Here is a 17134-nt window from a genome sequence, read left to right on the forward strand (position 1 = left end):
AAAATACACGTTTTTCTCAAGCGCACATGGAACATTTTCCAAGATAGACGATATGTTAGGCCACAAAACAAGTCTTGATAAATTTAAGAAAATTGAAATCATACCAATTGTCTTCTCTGATCACAGTGCTATGAAATTAGAAATGAACTACAGGAAAAAAGCTGGAAGACACACCAATTCATGGAGGCTGAATAACTTATTACTAAATAATGAATGGGTCAAGCAGGAGATCAAGGAAGAAATCAAAAGATATCTCGAGACAAACGAAAATGAAAACACGATGACCTAAAATCTATGGGATGTCGCGAAAGCAGTCCTAAGAGGGAAATTCATAGCATTGCAGGCCTACCTAAAGAAACAAGAAACATCACTAATCAACAGTTTATCTTCACACTTAAGGGATCTGGAAAAAGAACAGCAAAATAAGCCCAAAGGGAGCACAAGAAAGGAGATAATAAAGATCAGAGCAGAAATAAATGAAATAGAAACCAGAAAAACAATACAAAAGATCAATGAATCCAAGAGTTGGTTCTTAGAGAACATAAACAAAATCGACAAACCTTTAGCCAGACTCATTTAAAAAAAGAGAGAGAGGACCCAAATTAATAAAATCAGAAATGAAAGAGGAGAAGTGACAACGGACACCGCAGAAATACAAAAAATTTTAAGAAATTACTATGAGCAACTATATGCCAACAAATTTGACAATCTGGAAGAAATGGACAATTTTCTAGAGGCGTACAACCTTCCAAGGATAACTCAAGAAGAAACAGAAAACCTGAATAGACTGATTACCACCACGGAAATTAAATCAGTAATCAACAATCTCGCGACAAACAAAAGCCCTGGACCAGATAGCTTTACAGGTGAATTTTACAAAACGTTCAAAAAAGAATTACCACCTATTCTCCTCAAGCTCTTCCAAAAAATCCAGAAGTAGGGAAGACTCCCAAACACTTTTTACGAAGCCACTATCACCCTGATCCCAAAATCAGACAAAGACACCACAAAAAAAGAAAACTACAGGCCGATATCTCTAATGAACATAGATGCAAAAATCCTCAACAAAATATTAGCGAACAGAATTCAGCAATACATTAAAAAGATCATACACCATGATCAAGTGGGACTCATCCCTGGTATGAAAGGGTGGTTCAACATCCACAAATCAATTAATGTGATACACCACATTAACAAAATGAAAAATAAAAATCACATGATCATATCAATAGATGCAGAAAAGCATTTGATAAAATCCAACAGCCATTCATGATAAAAACTCTTAAGAAAGTGGGAATAGAGGGATCATATCTCAACATAATAAAGGCCATATATGACAAACCCACAGCTAACATCATACTCAATGGGGAAAAGCTAAAACCTTTCCCCCTAAGATCAGGAACAAGGCAAGGTTGCCCACTTTCTCCGCTTCTATTCAACATAGTGCTGGAAGTTCTGGCCACAGCAATCAGACAAGAAAAAGAAATAAAAGGCATCCAAATTGGTAAGGAGGTAGTAAAATTATCATTATATGCAGATGATATGAGACTATATATAGAGAACCCTAAAGACTCCACCAAGAAGCTATTAGAGCTGATAGATGAATTTAGTAAAGTAGCAGGATACAAAATTAATATTCAGAAATCAGTTGCATTTGTATATACCAATAATAAAACATCAGAAGGAGAAATTAAAAAAACAATCCCATTTACAATTGTTCCAAAGACTATAAAATACCTGGGAATAAATTTAACCAAAGAAGTAAAAGATCTGTACTCAGAAAATTATAAGACACTGAAGAAAGAAATGAAAGAAGATATAAATAGATGGAAACACATATCATGTTCATGGATAGGAAGAATTAATATAGTTAAAATGTCCATACTGCCTAAGGAAATATACATATTCAATGCAATTCCTATCAAACTATCAACGACGTTTTTCACAGAAATAGAACATATAATCCCAAAATTTATATGGGACCATAAAAGACCCCGAATAGCCTCAGCAATCTTGAGAAATAAGAACAAAGTGGGAGGTATAACAGTACCTGACTTTAAATTATACTACAAGGCTACAGTAATCAAAACAGCATGGTACTGGCATAAAAACAGACACATAGATCAATGGAACAGAATAGAGAGCCCAGAAATAAATCCATGCCTATATGGCCATTTAATCTACAACAATGGAAGCAAGAATGTACGATGGGGTAAAGACAGGCTATTCAATAAATGGTGCTGGGAAACCTGGACAGACACATGCAAAAAAATGAAGCTGCACCACCTCCTTACACCATATACAAAAATAAATTCAAAATGGCTTAAAGACTTAAATGTAAGATCTGAAACCATAAAATACCTAGAAGAAAATAGAGGAAGAAACTTCACAGACATTACCCGGAGTAAGATTTTTACTGATATATCCCCTCGTGCGAGGGAAGTAAGAGAAAAAATAAACATGTGGGATTATATCAAACTAAAAAGTTTTTTCACAGCAAAGGAAACCATCAATAAAACAAAAAGGGATCCTACTGAATGGGAAAAGATATTTGCCAATGATATATCTGATAAGGGATTAATATCACAAATCTATAAAAAAAACTCACTCAACTCAACTCCAAAAAAACAAACGACCCAATTAAAAAATGGGCAGAGGACTTGAAGAGACATTTTTCTAAAAAGGACATACAGATGGCAAACAGACATATGAAGAAATGCTCAACCTCACTAACCATCAGAGAAATGCAAATAAAAACCACAATGAGATACCACCTCACCCCAGTCAAAATGGCTATCATCAATAAATCAACAAACAACAAGTGCTGGCGCGGATGTGGAGAAAAGGGAACGCTTGTGCACTGTTGGTGGGATTGCAGATTGGTGCAGCCACTATGGAAAACAGTATGGAGGTATCTCAAAAACCGAAAATGGAACTACCTTATGATCCAGTAATTCCACTCCTAGGTATCTATCCGGAGAAATCCAAAACTCCAATTCAAAAATCTTTATGCACGCCTATGTTTATTGCAGCACTATACACAATAGCCAAGACATGGAAACAACCGAAATGCCCATCGGCAGATGACTGGATTAAGAAACTGTGGTACATTTATACAATGGAGTACTACGCAGCCATAAAGAAGAAAGAAATCTTACCATTTGCAACAACATGGATGGACCTAGAGAACATTATGTTAAGTGAAATAAGTCAGACAGAGAAAGACAAATACCATATGATCTCACTTATATGTGGAATCTAAAGAAAAGAATAAGTGAATGAACTAATCAGAAACAGTTTTGGAGACAAAGAGGAAAAATTGAGGGTTGCTAGATGGGCGGGGGGGTGGGCGTAAGGGGGAAGGTGAGGGGATTAGAAAACAATCAGTAACCACAAGATGGCCACAGGGTTTTGAAAATTAATCTGGGGAACGTAATCAATAATGTTGTAAAGATTTTGTAGGGTATCTGATAGACACGTGTCCCATTTGGGAGACCATCTCAGGGAAGATGTAGATGCCTGATCACTGCACTATACACCTGAAGCTGAACAATAATGAATGCCAACTATAATATTATATATATATATATATATATATATATATATATATATATGTATATATAGGTATGTATACATTTACAAGAGGCAGAGTACAGCATTGGGAGTGGAGATAGTGTAAATGGGATGGCTCGGTGCGATGTCAGAGAGATAGTGGACGGGGGGCGGGGGGTCCACAGTGTGAGGGATATAAATGATAAACGTCTAAGAAAAAAAAAACTCATAGACACAGACAATAGTTTAGTGGTTACCAGAGGGTAAGGCGGGTGGGGGGTGGGAGATGAGGGTGAGGGGGATCAAATATATGGTGATGGAAGGAGAACTGACTCTGGGTGGTGAACACACAATATAATTTATAGATGATGTGATACAGAATTGTACACCTGAAATCTATGTAATTTTACTAACAATTATCACCCCAATAAATTAAAAAAATAAATTAAAAAAAAAGAAAAAAAATCAATTGAACACATGTACATGGTCTGGTCCTGGATTCTGGTTCTACACATCTGTCTTGTGCTAATGCCACTTTGTCTTCATTACTCTAGCTTTAGTTTAGTTGTGAAATCAGGTAAAGAAAGTGCCCCAATGCTGCTCTTTGAAAAGTGCTTTGGTTATTCTAGGTCCTTAGAATTTTTATGTAAACTATGTATAGTTAGCTTGTCAATCGCAGCAGAAAAATCAGTTTAAATTTTTATTGGGGTTGTATTGAAACCGTAGATTACGATGGGAAGAACTGCCAACTAAACAAAATTGCAGATTCCTGTTTGTGGATATGGACTATTTCTCCATTTATTTAGTTCTTTTCTTTAAAAGTTTTAACAACGTCTCAGTATTTTTTGGTACAGAGATCTTAGGCATATTTTGTTAGATTTATTCCTAGTTTTTAAAATGTTTTTGGTACCACTGTGAATGCAACTGTTTCTTAAAGTAGAACATTAGGTAGCTGGGTTTAGGTCTTTCTTCTTTTCTATTATGAATGTCTAATCTATAAGTTTCCCTTTCAGCCTGCTGCAGCTGCATCCAAAACTTTTTATGTGTTTTATTTTCATTGACATTTATATTAAAATATTTTCTCATCTCTGATTCATGACGATTAGAATTGTGTTGCTGAATTTCAAGACACCGGGGTTTTCTCGGAGATCTGATTGTTACCGATTTCTGATTAAATCTGTTGTGGTCACAGCACACACAGTGGAATGACACAACCTGTGGGCTCACCATGGCACAGTGCAGCTGTTGGATGGGGTGTTCCACAAACGCCAATCAAACTGAAATGGCGGATAATGTTGTCATGTATTCTACAGATGTACTGGCTTTCTTGTCCAGATGCTCTGTCACTTTCCGAGAAAAGTGTGGTAAAACCTTCTATGACTGTGGAATCGTCTATTTTGTTTTAATTTAATGAATCAATTGCTTTCTGGGGAACATTTATAATTGTTATGTCTTCCTGCTAAGCTGTCCCATTTGTCATTATTAAATGTCCCTCATTATCTCTAATAACACTATTTGTCTTGAAGTCTACTTTATGCCATTTCAGCCTTTATGTTTACTGTTTTCATACTACATAGTTTTCCATTCACTTACCTCCAACCTGTCTGTGTCTTAATATTAAAATGACATCTCTTGTAGGCAGCAAACATTAGTCTTATTTTTGTAACTAGTCCCCCAATATCTTCCTCCTAATTGGAACGTTACACTTAATGTAATTATTGATAGAGTTGCATTCAGGTCAGCAAACTTATTATTTTTTTGTTTGTCCCTAGTTTTCTATTCATGTCTCAGCCCATTTTTCCTGCTTTACTTGAGGTTACTTCAATATTATTTTATTATCAGTTGGCTTTTTATCCAAATATTTTACTTGTATTTTTAGTAGTTATTCCAGGTATTACAATATACATACCTAATTTTTCTACAGTTGACTTAGTTAATATTTTATTGCATCAAGTAAAGTGTATCAGCCTTGACCTCTCGTATTTCCCTTCATGTTATAGTTGTCATATGTATTTCACCTACATACAACAAAACTCTCACCAGACAATATTACAACATATACTTTCAACAGTCACAACCAACTTTAAAGAACTTCACAGGAGAAAAAAATTTGTTTTAATATTTACCCAACTAGCTACCATTTCTGGTTTCTTCCTTCATTTGCAAAGATCCAGTTAGCCTGTGGTCTCACGTCCTTCAGCCTCCACCTGAGAAAACCGAAAGTGATTTCTCTGGGTAAAGAACTGTGGTCTGACGGCTCCTATCTTCCAGTACCTCATGTGGCTGTCCTCCTGTCCCCTGGCCTTCCCGTGACAAGCAGCCCTTCACATCACCATCTTTGGATGTTAACATGTCCTGTTTTCAGTATCTGTTTCTTTGTCTAGTTTGTAGCAGTTTGGTTGTGATGTATATAGGGCATGATCTTTGATTTTCACCCTGTTCTTCAAAGATGTTTTTCTCTCCTCTCTCTTACTCCTTTGCTAGCAACTCAGTTTTTATATTGTCCCACAGGAGCATGTGCTTTGATCATTAAAAAATAATTTCTCTCTATGGTCTTCAGATTCGATGACTTGTGTTGCTCTGTTTTTGGTTCACTGGCCTTTTCCTCTGTCACATTTATTCTGTTATTGAACCCATTGGGTTTTTTTATATAAAGTATTATATTTTTATGTTCTGACCTTTGGTTCTGTTTGATCATTTCTGTTCTCTCCTGAGAACTCCTACCTTTTCATTTACTTCAAATTCATTTTTCTTCACCTCATTGAGCATAGTTATAATAGCCACTTTAAATTCTTTGGTCATTCAACATCTGGGTCATCTTGGGTTTGAGATCTGTTGACTGCCTTTTTCCCTGGAGAATTAATTACATTTTCCTCATTCTTCGTAGGTTGAGTCCTTCAGCACTGTCTCCTGGATATGGTAACATATGTAAATTCTGGGTCTTTATAATCTTCTGGAGATTTTTTTGTTTTGTTTTGTTTTGTTTTTTGCCTTTCTTTTGTTTAGAAGTAGGTGGGGACCACAATTTCCATCTCCCCCTCAGTGAGCAGTGGGTCCAGTTCACACTTTGACAGTCTGGGTCTATCTCACACATGGTGCAGTTGTCACAGACTTGTTGAGGCTCATTTGAGCCTTGAGCCCTGCCATGTTGATGTGTGCCATCCAGCATACCCCTCATTCAGGAGTTAGGCAAAGGCATGTATGGATGGTTCGACCTCAGACTGTCCTCCAGGCCTTTGCTAGCTGGTCTGGATCTGCCCCACATGAGTTGTTCAGAAACTAAGTTGGGACTTGTGCCAGCTCATGCAGAGAGAAATGGGGGGGACGGTTCCTCTGGCTCTTTCCTGAGGTCCCCCCGTACTGCAGCCCACAGGGGCTACTTTCCTTGGTTCTCTGGATGGAGAGACAGGGATGCTATGGGATATTAGTCATCTATACCACCAAGCCACCCCTGACAGAAGCCTGCCCTGAAGGAGAAAGAAAAGCAGGAAAACTACCTCTAAAGAGGGTCACTTCTCCAGGTACTGACCCTTCTCCACAATCTACCTGCTTTTGCTTATTTTTCAGTATTCATGGATAGTTTATTTGCGTATTTTGTCCAGTGTTTTAGTTGTAATCAGAAGGAGGAATGAAACTCAACATTCTTTCTTATTACGAAACTCTATTAAAATGGTCCTCTTCAACTAAATTCTAGATTTAAAAATAGATTAAATGTGTTACTTCTCCTGTGCCCAATCCTCCCCAATTGACCTGTGCATCATCACCACAGGGCCCTGGGCAGGGGCACAGGTAGGACCTGTGTCCCCCTGAAGCCCTCTACAGGTAAGAGAGGTCCGCACCAGTCACACAGCAATTCTGGATAATGAGGGAAGGAATGGGTTGGCCCGACTCCTGTCAGAACTGGGCAGAAAACACAGAAAAGTCTCCGTGCCCATCAACTGTACGAAGGGGAGGCACAAGTACGTCGGTTCTCAAGAAGTCAAGTACAAAGTCAAGATGCCCTTTGGGTCCTTTTACCAGATGCCCCCTGCTCTACTCTTCCCTGCTGAGTTGTCCTTTTCATGACATCCTAGCTTATTTTCAAATTGTCCCCATCAAAACTGACCCGAGTAAAAAAACTGATGTTTAAAGCCTCTGAAACATATTGAAAGTTCTTACGTGTTTAACAGCTGATACATCCAGCTATTTTCACAAACATCTGGAATACATGATTATTATTATTTTAGTTGAATGACACCATCATTTCTGCAGACTGTCAGAGCTAGGTCTGAAAAGGACTATCACAACTGATAAAGAGCTTGTTATAAATGTTTTTTGCTACAAACATTGAAAAATAAAAGTGATTTTGTGTCCTTTCCTCCCCGAATGACGTGTGTATCACCAACAATCCTGTTTGTGAGGCAGCTGTTCCTGACATACTCAGGTATGAGAAGAAGCAAATTTAAGTGACCCTCATGTTCACGTGCCTGGCAGCCAACCGGGGACCAATCTCACTTTCTACAAATAACCTCCTTCTATGGTGCTGCTCCACACTGGAATCAGAAATCCACTTAAAAATCCACTTAAACGCATCTATGGGGTAAAAACGAATCCTATCTACGTTTATATGCCATGAAGGAGAAACATTAGAATTGACTTGAATAATTACTGAAAAACACAAAATTAAAGGAAGAAACTAATTGTTGATTTTTGTTGAGTGTTTTTCATAGTAATAGCACTGTATTTACTTGTGTTTTCATTTGGTTAGTTTTCTTGTTTTAAGGCAAGAAGAATAAGCCACTGGTGCGTTTGAACTTGTAAACAGAACGACTGGTGGCCCCTCTCTGACCCCCTCGCCTTCCCCGGGCAGCGTGTAGATGACGTCGCTCCCTACCTGCACACTTTAAGTGAATTTTCCCAGTAAAGGAACATTCTTTCACTCACATTATGTTATTTCTCAGTTGATCTTAACACTTCTCAAGACAGCTGAGAATAGAAGAGATATATGACTTTTATATTATAAGCCCGAGGGCTTACGAATAAAGGGAACTTATACCCAAAAGTAATTCACACAAGAAATGAAGGATTGCCAAGGAGAATTTGCAAGGCTGCAGTGAAGCCTGGTTTGGAATTTGGTTGAGTTATTCACTATTCACGTGAAATTATTACATGCAACCTACAAATTAGAGCCTTTATCCTACCTATTATTAGCGCTGTTATTATTTTCAGTGACAGTCTTGGCACAGCTAAAGATATCCCACTGGCAGAGACACAAATAAATCCAGACGCACAGAGGCCTCTCCAAATCTCCTGGACACCCAAAGAAGGAAATGAATACAAAGCATGGACGCGCCCACATGGAGAACTCATTGTTTAGGAGCCAAGAAATCACCAAAGCTTTCTAAGTTTGCCAAGAAATAGCAAAATTATTTTTTCTCCTTCTCAGTTCAAGATTCTGATAAAAATATTCTTACGAGCAGCCTTCTTAGATGAACCACTCTCCACAGCACCTGTGACATTATTATGAATGACACACGGTTTGATTTCGAAGCATCAGTATTTTGTAAATATGAGATCCTCGTAAACCAACATTCTCCATGACTCGGTCCCTGTGTTGTTTGACACATACAACCCCTGGGTGCCAGGCATTGTTAAGCTGGGGACGCGGCAGGCACTAGCAAGGACATATTCACCGACTCCTGGGGCTTTCTGTTCTGGTGACGCGAAACAGGCAAATTTACATATACACGCAACACACACACATGCACACGCTCACACACAAAGCATATTTAGGTGATAACCGGTTGCAAGAGAAGGAAAGCAGGGAAGGAGCAAACAAGTGATAGGAGGCCCTTGCTCAGGCCCAGGCGCCCCGGATGCAGACTTGAGGATGCCTGCAGGGCAGCAGCAGCCCCCAGGTGGCGGTGACAAGTGCAAATGCACTCACGCAGCGGGGGGCCACCGGGGCTGGGCTGCGAGCAAGGAGCCCGTGGCGGGGATGTCACCAGTGGGGGTGCGGGGGGAGCAGCAGGTCACTCCGGCCTCTGAGCCGCATCTACTCACTTCATTGCAGTGCGATGACAGCACGCTGCTGTCAGGACACCAAACACTGCTGTTCCTGCCGAAGCCTGCAGGGAACTGCATGGTGTCGCAGCAACAGAGGGCCAGCTGCTGCTCAGTTTCCCCAAAAGAGCCCAGAAGCCCTGGAGGACCAGCTTCCCGATGCACGAAGCACAGTGGAAGCACCGCCTCATTCAAGATTCTCACACTGGCAGGGAGGCCACGAAATCCACGACTGTCCCAGAGCCCTAAGACAGCCAGCGACTCTTGTTTTCTTCTTAAGATTATAAATATGGGTTTAAATATGTTTCTTAAAATATTTAAGCTAATAACTAAGAGAATACAAATATGATCTATAACTTCAAAACACTTTGAAAATAGATGCAAAGAAAATTTAGCAACGTAGTACATCAATAGAGGGGAAGAAGAAATATCAAGGAAACACAACAGTACATCAAATATACCGGTATATCAAATATCAAAAATACACAACAGCACATAGTTTAAAATTAGATCCAAATACATGTTCTTTCCTAGAAGCCAACTAACAACAACATGACACAGATTAAAAATAAGTGAATGGGCCATTTCAGGAGACTTCTAGGTCAGACAAAACAGCACAGACCCTCCTCCTGCTCATCTCTGTTAAGCACAGCTAGGAAGCCCGGAAACGAATCGAGTAAGAGGAACGTGAACCGGTGCGGGGCCTGTGCAGCATGGCGTCTTCGTCCCCTCCCAGCCCCCAACCCGACGAGAGGAGGCCCTGAGAGGGACAGTGCCTCTGACCACCCCAGGGGACTATGGCTCCCTCGCCAACACAGGTGCAGGAGGCAGTCTCCTCCCTGCTGAGAACTAGCTGCTGGTGGGCAAGCCCTGCCTTCCTGCTGAGGCATCGCTGGGGCAGCTGCAGGGCTCCGGGAGGGGCACCCCACCACTGCACATAGCTCCGGGAGTGTTCTGAGACCCCACAGGAAGGGGGTCCCATTATAACCAACACTCAGCCTAGATGGGGACTGTCCCAGGGATGCCCTGAGCTCAGTAGCGTCCCTGAGGGGGGACATCACTGGAAGAGGAGAAAGCAAGCTTCCTCCTCTGGACAGGCCACGATGTGGGGACACGATGTGTCCGAAAGCCCTGGCTGAATGGGGTGTGCAGGTTGCCAGGCGGCCCGCTCCCCACGTAGACGCCTGTGCAGGGCCTGCTCTTGTCCCCGTGAGGACAGAACACCGGCCCGGCCCCAGAGCACACACAGGCACCTGTAGGGCACCCGCTCACCCAGCGGTCTGCAGAGCTGGCATCACCCACATGGACCTGGGAGACTCTCGGGGAACATTCTGGACACACTGCCCCTGACTGCGAGGACATGTGACAGGGACACCATTGGTGGCTTCTCAACATCAGACAGCAAGGAAGGAGGACAAAGGGGAGAACAGCCCTGAGAGAGCCTGTGTGTGTCACTAGCGCTTGCTGGGCCTCTGTCTGCCCAGGTGGCTGCTGTGAGCGAAGGGATTCACGCTGGGGGACGTGGCGCAGCACACACTGCCCTGCATATGACCCACCGAGTAAGCTTCTCCCTGAACCCCACCCTGTCAGTCAGCCAGTCTGTCCTTCCTGCTGGTACAGAGGACGCACAGCTGTCACGACGAGCGACCTTCGTAAGCCCACAGTCCCCTTCTGGTCCTGGCACTGTGAGTCACGCTCTTTCACATGTTGACTGAAGACTCCAGGACTCACGGACTCCCCAGAGCCGCGCTCAGGGCCTCAGAAGGTGTGCGGGGAGACTGAAACGAGGACTGAAGTGACGTGGAACTCCAGAAGGTGCTCACTAGACGCACCTTCTATTCCTGAAAGGCCAGCCCTGGAAACCTGCTGTCCCCAGGGCTCGGGCACACCCCCTCCTGTCCCCACCCGCAGAGCAGCCTCCGCTCCCTTGGGCGGGTCCAGGAGACTGGAAGCCCCAGGTCCTGACTGAAAACTGGAGAACTACTGGCACTTGCATTACTCTGGCCCACTCTCCTGCTCAGGAATGAATCTTTAATATTTGGGGAGCATTTCTCCCATATAACAAGGTGTCTTTTCATTCTAGAGAAATTTAAGTTGATGTTTCACTTGCCAGTATCAGGAAACCCTTTTTTATTTCCCATAGAATAACATGCAGCACAGAAACTCTCCCGATCCAAGACATTGGTCTCAGCCTCTGACAGGATCTTTAAAACGATGGATGTACTTTGCCGCCTCCCTGGCACGAAAATGTTGCTTTTAACACGATGCCTTTGGATATGCTTAAACTCTCGCCTTTCCTTTTATGCGTCAGGTATGGATCAAAGTCACAGCTCAGGTTCTCATTTCCTTCAGATCTGACCATGTTCCTCCCGGAGTCTGGAGTGACAGCCATGACACCGCTGGCGGGTGGGCTCGAGCAGGCTCAGGGCTTCACTACCCATGGGCCCTAAGCTGAGGAAGCCCAGGCCCCAGTGGGGCCCAGGCCGGGGCGGCAGAGGCCCTGCCGTGTAGGCTGGCACAGTCTCCCGGGAGCAGGCAGGAGGGAGCCCTCACCCCGAGTGACGTAAAGTCTGGGGACCTTCCCAGGAGATGCTTCAGAGGCAGGATGCTGAGTCCCGGATTCATGGGCGACTCAGCAGTAGGGTGACTTCCGAGCGCTGCACTGCGGCCTCGGTGTGGGAGTGCGGGCGGCCCAGGTGCTGAGGCTGCGCACCCGCAGGTCACAAGGGAGGTGGCGGCTGTCCCGTGGGCAGGGAGCAGGGGAAGGGAGGGACGCAGCGGGAAAGTGTCTCCTGGGAGCTCAGGACGCAGGAGGAGGGCGTAGCGAGTCCGCTCTAGACCCCACCCCCGGGAATATCAAAGCGAAGTCACCCATCCTCTCTACACTGCTGGGACCCTGCGTGCCTGGCCTGCTGCCGCCCTGCTCAACCTGTTCACTGTCTGACAGTGGTTCCCTTTTAGAAGTAGGCAACGCCAGTAGCCCAGGACAAGGGCAGTGATGGATCAAATTGCCTGACTTCCAAAATTTCCTCACCAAAAGGTAAGAGAAACAAGAAGGGGAAGATAAACTCAGCCATGCCTTCCCCACAACCTGAAGGCAGAGAACACCAAAAGGGCAAGATGACTATAAATAAGAAGCGAACATCGCACCCATGCCAGCCCGCTAGCGCCCCTCCCCCAGGAGGCAGAGAGGGGGCTTCGGGGAAGGCCCAGGGCGCTGTGGCAGGGCCTTGGGGGGTGCCTGTGGGCTGGTCCCAGCCGGGCTCCACAAGGGGCAGGAGACTGGTGTGGCCCTCCGGGACGCCCAGCGGAGGGGGATGGGGAGGGGCCTGGGGGCAGAGAACACAGGAAGGGAGAAGCTGCTTTGGACAACTGAGTGGTTACTGTGAAAAGCAGGAAAGGAGGCAGAGTGGGGGCCTGCAAGTCAAAAGCACGCAAACTCGTTCTGCTGACGGAAGAGGGCGCCATTACATAGAAATTGTTTTTAAAAACAAGCAAACCCAATAGCATAAAATTTACAAGAAAAAAGTGAAGTCATGCATATAGATACAGCAAGAAAACATCGGGAACTAAAATTTCACACATCAACTGAGGAAAATTCCCCTCCAAAAACATCCATGAAGCAGAATAAAACTGCATGACCACATTTCAAACAGAATTAAATATGCTTGAGCAGGCTTCTAAAAACACAAACATCCAGCAAAAACTCAGAAACTCAGAAACAGAACACAGAAAAGAACAAATAGATGCAGACAATGCACTTGACAAAATCCAATATGCTTTCTGATAAAAAAAAAAGTTCACAACAAACTAGGCATATCAACTGATAAAGGGCCTCCCGCTCTTTAACTGAATGCTTATTAAAAAGTTATTGAATGCTTATTAAAGGTTAAAAACTGAATGCTTTTCCCCTAAGATCAGGAACAAGGTGTGGATGTCAGTGCTTTTCAGCATTGAACTGGAGCTTCTAGTCAACAAGACAAGAAAAAAAAGAAACAGAAGGAAAAACAGGAAGGTGATTGGGGGACAGAGAGTGTGAGCTGGTTAAAGGCATCCAGATCAGAAATGGAAGAAATTAAAATGTCTTTATCTGCAGATGGCATGAAAGAAAATTCTAAGGAATCCAAGAACTGGTAGGCTAATAAATGGGTTCAGCAAGGTGACCGATATAAAAAATTAATGGCATTCTATACAATAGCGATGTACATTTAGAGTATAAAATTAAGAAAACAATTAGGTTCAAAATACCATCAAAAAGAATATAACACACAGAAATATAACGTAAGAAATGCAAAACTTGTACCAAAATTTTTTTAATTACCCTTCAAAACACACCACTACGAAAATGAAAAGAAAGCCAAAGACTGGAAGAAAATATTTGCAAATCATAAAACTGATGAAGGATTTGTATCCAGGATATATAAAGAACTCTTAGAACTCAATAAAAAGGCAAACAACCCAAATGAAAAATGGTGAAAATATCTTAACAGAAATTCACCAAAAGAGATATAGAAATGGCTAATCACCGAAAAGACTCAGCATCACAATGAGGTACCACTTCTCACTACCTGCCGGAATGTCTATAATCAAGGAGATAACAGTGAGAACACAGAGAAACTGGAATCCTATCACATTGCTGGGGGGTACCTAACATTACCAGCTACTGTGAGAAACATTTTGGCCATTTCTTAAGAAGCCAACCTTACGATAAACCTACCATCTACCCAAAAGAAATGAAAACATACACACTCGTATATTCACACAAAGACGCATACTCAAATGTACACAAACGTTTACAATAGCAATATTCATAATACCCCAAATTGGAAGCAGTATTGATAAATGTGTAAATAAAATATAGAGCATCCATACAGTAGAATTCTCTTCAGCGGTAAAACACATGAGCTAAAGACAAACACTAGAACACTGAGACTTCAACATCAGGATTCTAATTTTTAAAACCAGATAGAAAACACTACACAATATGATTCCTTTTAGATGAAAAGTACAAGAAAGATAAATCAGTCAACAGAAAGGAGAGCAGTGATGCCTACAGGTGGAGTTGGAGGTAGAACTGACTGTACGTGGCATGTTTGGGGGATGATGGAAAGGTTCTAAATTTACTAGAAATCATCAAATCATAAACTTAACATGGGTGAATTTTAAGATATGTAAGTTATATCTCAGTAAAGTTGTTTTAAAAATTCCAGTGTTTACCCCTCTACCCCATCAACCCAAAGTGAAGTATAAAATTGAGGAAAATATGACAAAACTCCAGATGAGACAGCAGTTTATAGCTGGAGTAAACATTAACTGGGGCAGAGACTTTCAAAGGCCAGTCATGAAAACAGTAACCAGAACATTCCCCTTCATATTCTACGGGTTCAGTGGGGAAAGAACACTTGGAAGAGGAGAGGTGACATTTGTGAGTAGGGAACAGAGGACCCATCATATAAGTCACTATTCCCTGAGAGATTGCAAAGGCCCACATGAGTCACTTGGTTACAACTACACAATCCATTATGAGTCAAATCTTAGATTTCAATGACCTGTCTTAAAAACAATTAGAAAAAAATAGTGTTGAGGTTTTAACCCAGAGAGGAATTAAAAACGAATGGTCTGTCATCAGCAAGTTAAGGCGATTAATGTGACACATTTAGTGTGCTTGAGGGCATCTTGTGGGGAGTAGGACTTTTCTACATCAGTAAAACTTGGTATTTGAGAACACAAGTTCATAAATCAAGTCTCAAGATAGAAAAGTACAGTGAATAATTCTGTAACACTATAACTAAAACAATACATATTATTCACTTGTTTCTCTAAGGTAGACTTTTCCATGAAAACATAGAATATTTAGTTAAATATTACACAAAATGAAATAGGTCAAGATAATGTTATCCTGTAAACTTGCTGTAACAAGTCATTTTGCTCCAAACCCAACTTAGAGCAAACTGTATTTTACAGCAAATGAATTTAGAACAAGTTTACAAACCCCAAGGATAAGTCAAGAAAAAAACAACGGCAACCAACTAAACAATTTTATCAGAAATATTTAGGTGGCTAAGATTAAAGCTGGTTTAACTTAGAGCCGAACTACAACCTCTATCATTTTCCACTCAGTGAATATGTGGAAAGACACTTTCTTCATTCACTAAATAAAATATGAAATATAAAATCTAGGTAAAAGATCACATTGCAAAAGTTCTAAAGTCTTACCTCCATCAGAATAAAGAGTGCTGCAAAGAACAGAAGTGTTGCCCATTCTACTCGGTGTAGAATTATCTCGAAATCATGGATATCAGCTAAAATTAGCAACCAGATGGCACCCAGAATAGCAATCCACCCTGGAAAATATAAATGGACATACAGATATAGTTCAATTGTTAACACACTAATTAATTTTTCATCTTCTGATCGCTTTTTTCTTTATTAAGGATAACTCATTTTACAAACTGAACATATTTAAAATGTACAATTTATATTTTAGTTAGTGTATACCCACATGACACCAATACTACAAGCAAAATAATGAACTTCAACATCCCACTGACACCAATGGACAGATCTTGCAGACAGAAAATCAACAAGGAAACAGCAGCTTTAAATGATACATCAGACCAAATGGATTTAATTGATATTTTAAGAGTATTTCACCCCAAAGCAGAATATATATTCATTTCAAGTGCACAAGAAACGTTTTCCAAGACAGACCACGTTAGGCTACAAAACAAGTTTCAATAAATTTAAGAAGACTGAAATCATATCGTGTCTTCTCTGACCACAATAGTAAGAAACTTGAAATCAATTACAAGAAAAAACTGAAAAACACACAAACATATAGAGGCTAAATAACATGCTACTAAACAATGAATGGGTTAATAATGAGATCAAGGAAGAAATGAAAATGAAAACAGAATGACCCAAACGGGACACAGTGAAAGCAGTTCTAAGAGGGAAATTCATAGCAATGTAGACCTACCTCAAGAAACAAGAAAAATCTCAAATAAACAATCTAACCTTATGCCTAAAGGAACCAGTAAAAGAACAGCAAACAAAGCCCAACATAAGTAGAAGGAAGGCTATAATAAAGATCAGAGCAGAAATAAATGAATTAGAATCTAAAAACAACAACAACACACAATACAAAAGATCGACAAAGCCAAGAGCTGGTTCTTTGAAAAGATAAATAAAATTGATAAATCTTTAACCAAACTCATCAAGAAAAAAAGAAAGAGGACCCAAATAAAATGAGAAATGAAAGAGAAGTGACAAGTGACACCACAGAAATACAAAGTATTGTATGAAAATACTATGAACAATTATATGTCCAACAAATTGGACAATCTAAAAGAAATGTATTAATTCCTAGACACATGCAGTCTTCCAAGACTTAATCAAAAAGAAACAGAAAATCTGAACTGACAGATTACTACTAATGAAATCAAATCAGTAATAAAAAAATTTTAAAAATCCCAACAAACAAAAATCCTGGACCAGATGGCTTCATAGGTGAATTTTACCAAACATTCAAAGGGGAATA

General features: G+C 41.2%; 1 protein-coding gene across 2 annotated transcripts in view; it reads right to left on the reverse strand.

Annotated features, from left to right (window-relative positions):
• The window catches only part of OCA2 (OCA2 melanosomal transmembrane protein), an 84709-nt gene that overhangs the window by 19450 nt on the left and 48125 nt on the right, over positions 1–17134 (reverse strand). For both annotated transcript variants that reach the window (XM_033099960.1, XM_033099961.1), the window contains exon 19: positions 15811–15938. In XM_033099960.1, the coding sequence (XP_032955851.1) occupies positions 15811–15938 (128 nt within the window). The remainder of the gene's footprint in view (positions 1–15810; positions 15939–17134) is intronic.

Source organism: Rhinolophus ferrumequinum, chromosome 28 (assembly GCF_004115265.2).
Source record: "Rhinolophus ferrumequinum isolate MPI-CBG mRhiFer1 chromosome 28, mRhiFer1_v1.p, whole genome shotgun sequence".
Classification (NCBI taxonomy): domain Eukaryota; kingdom Metazoa; phylum Chordata; class Mammalia; order Chiroptera; family Rhinolophidae; genus Rhinolophus; species Rhinolophus ferrumequinum.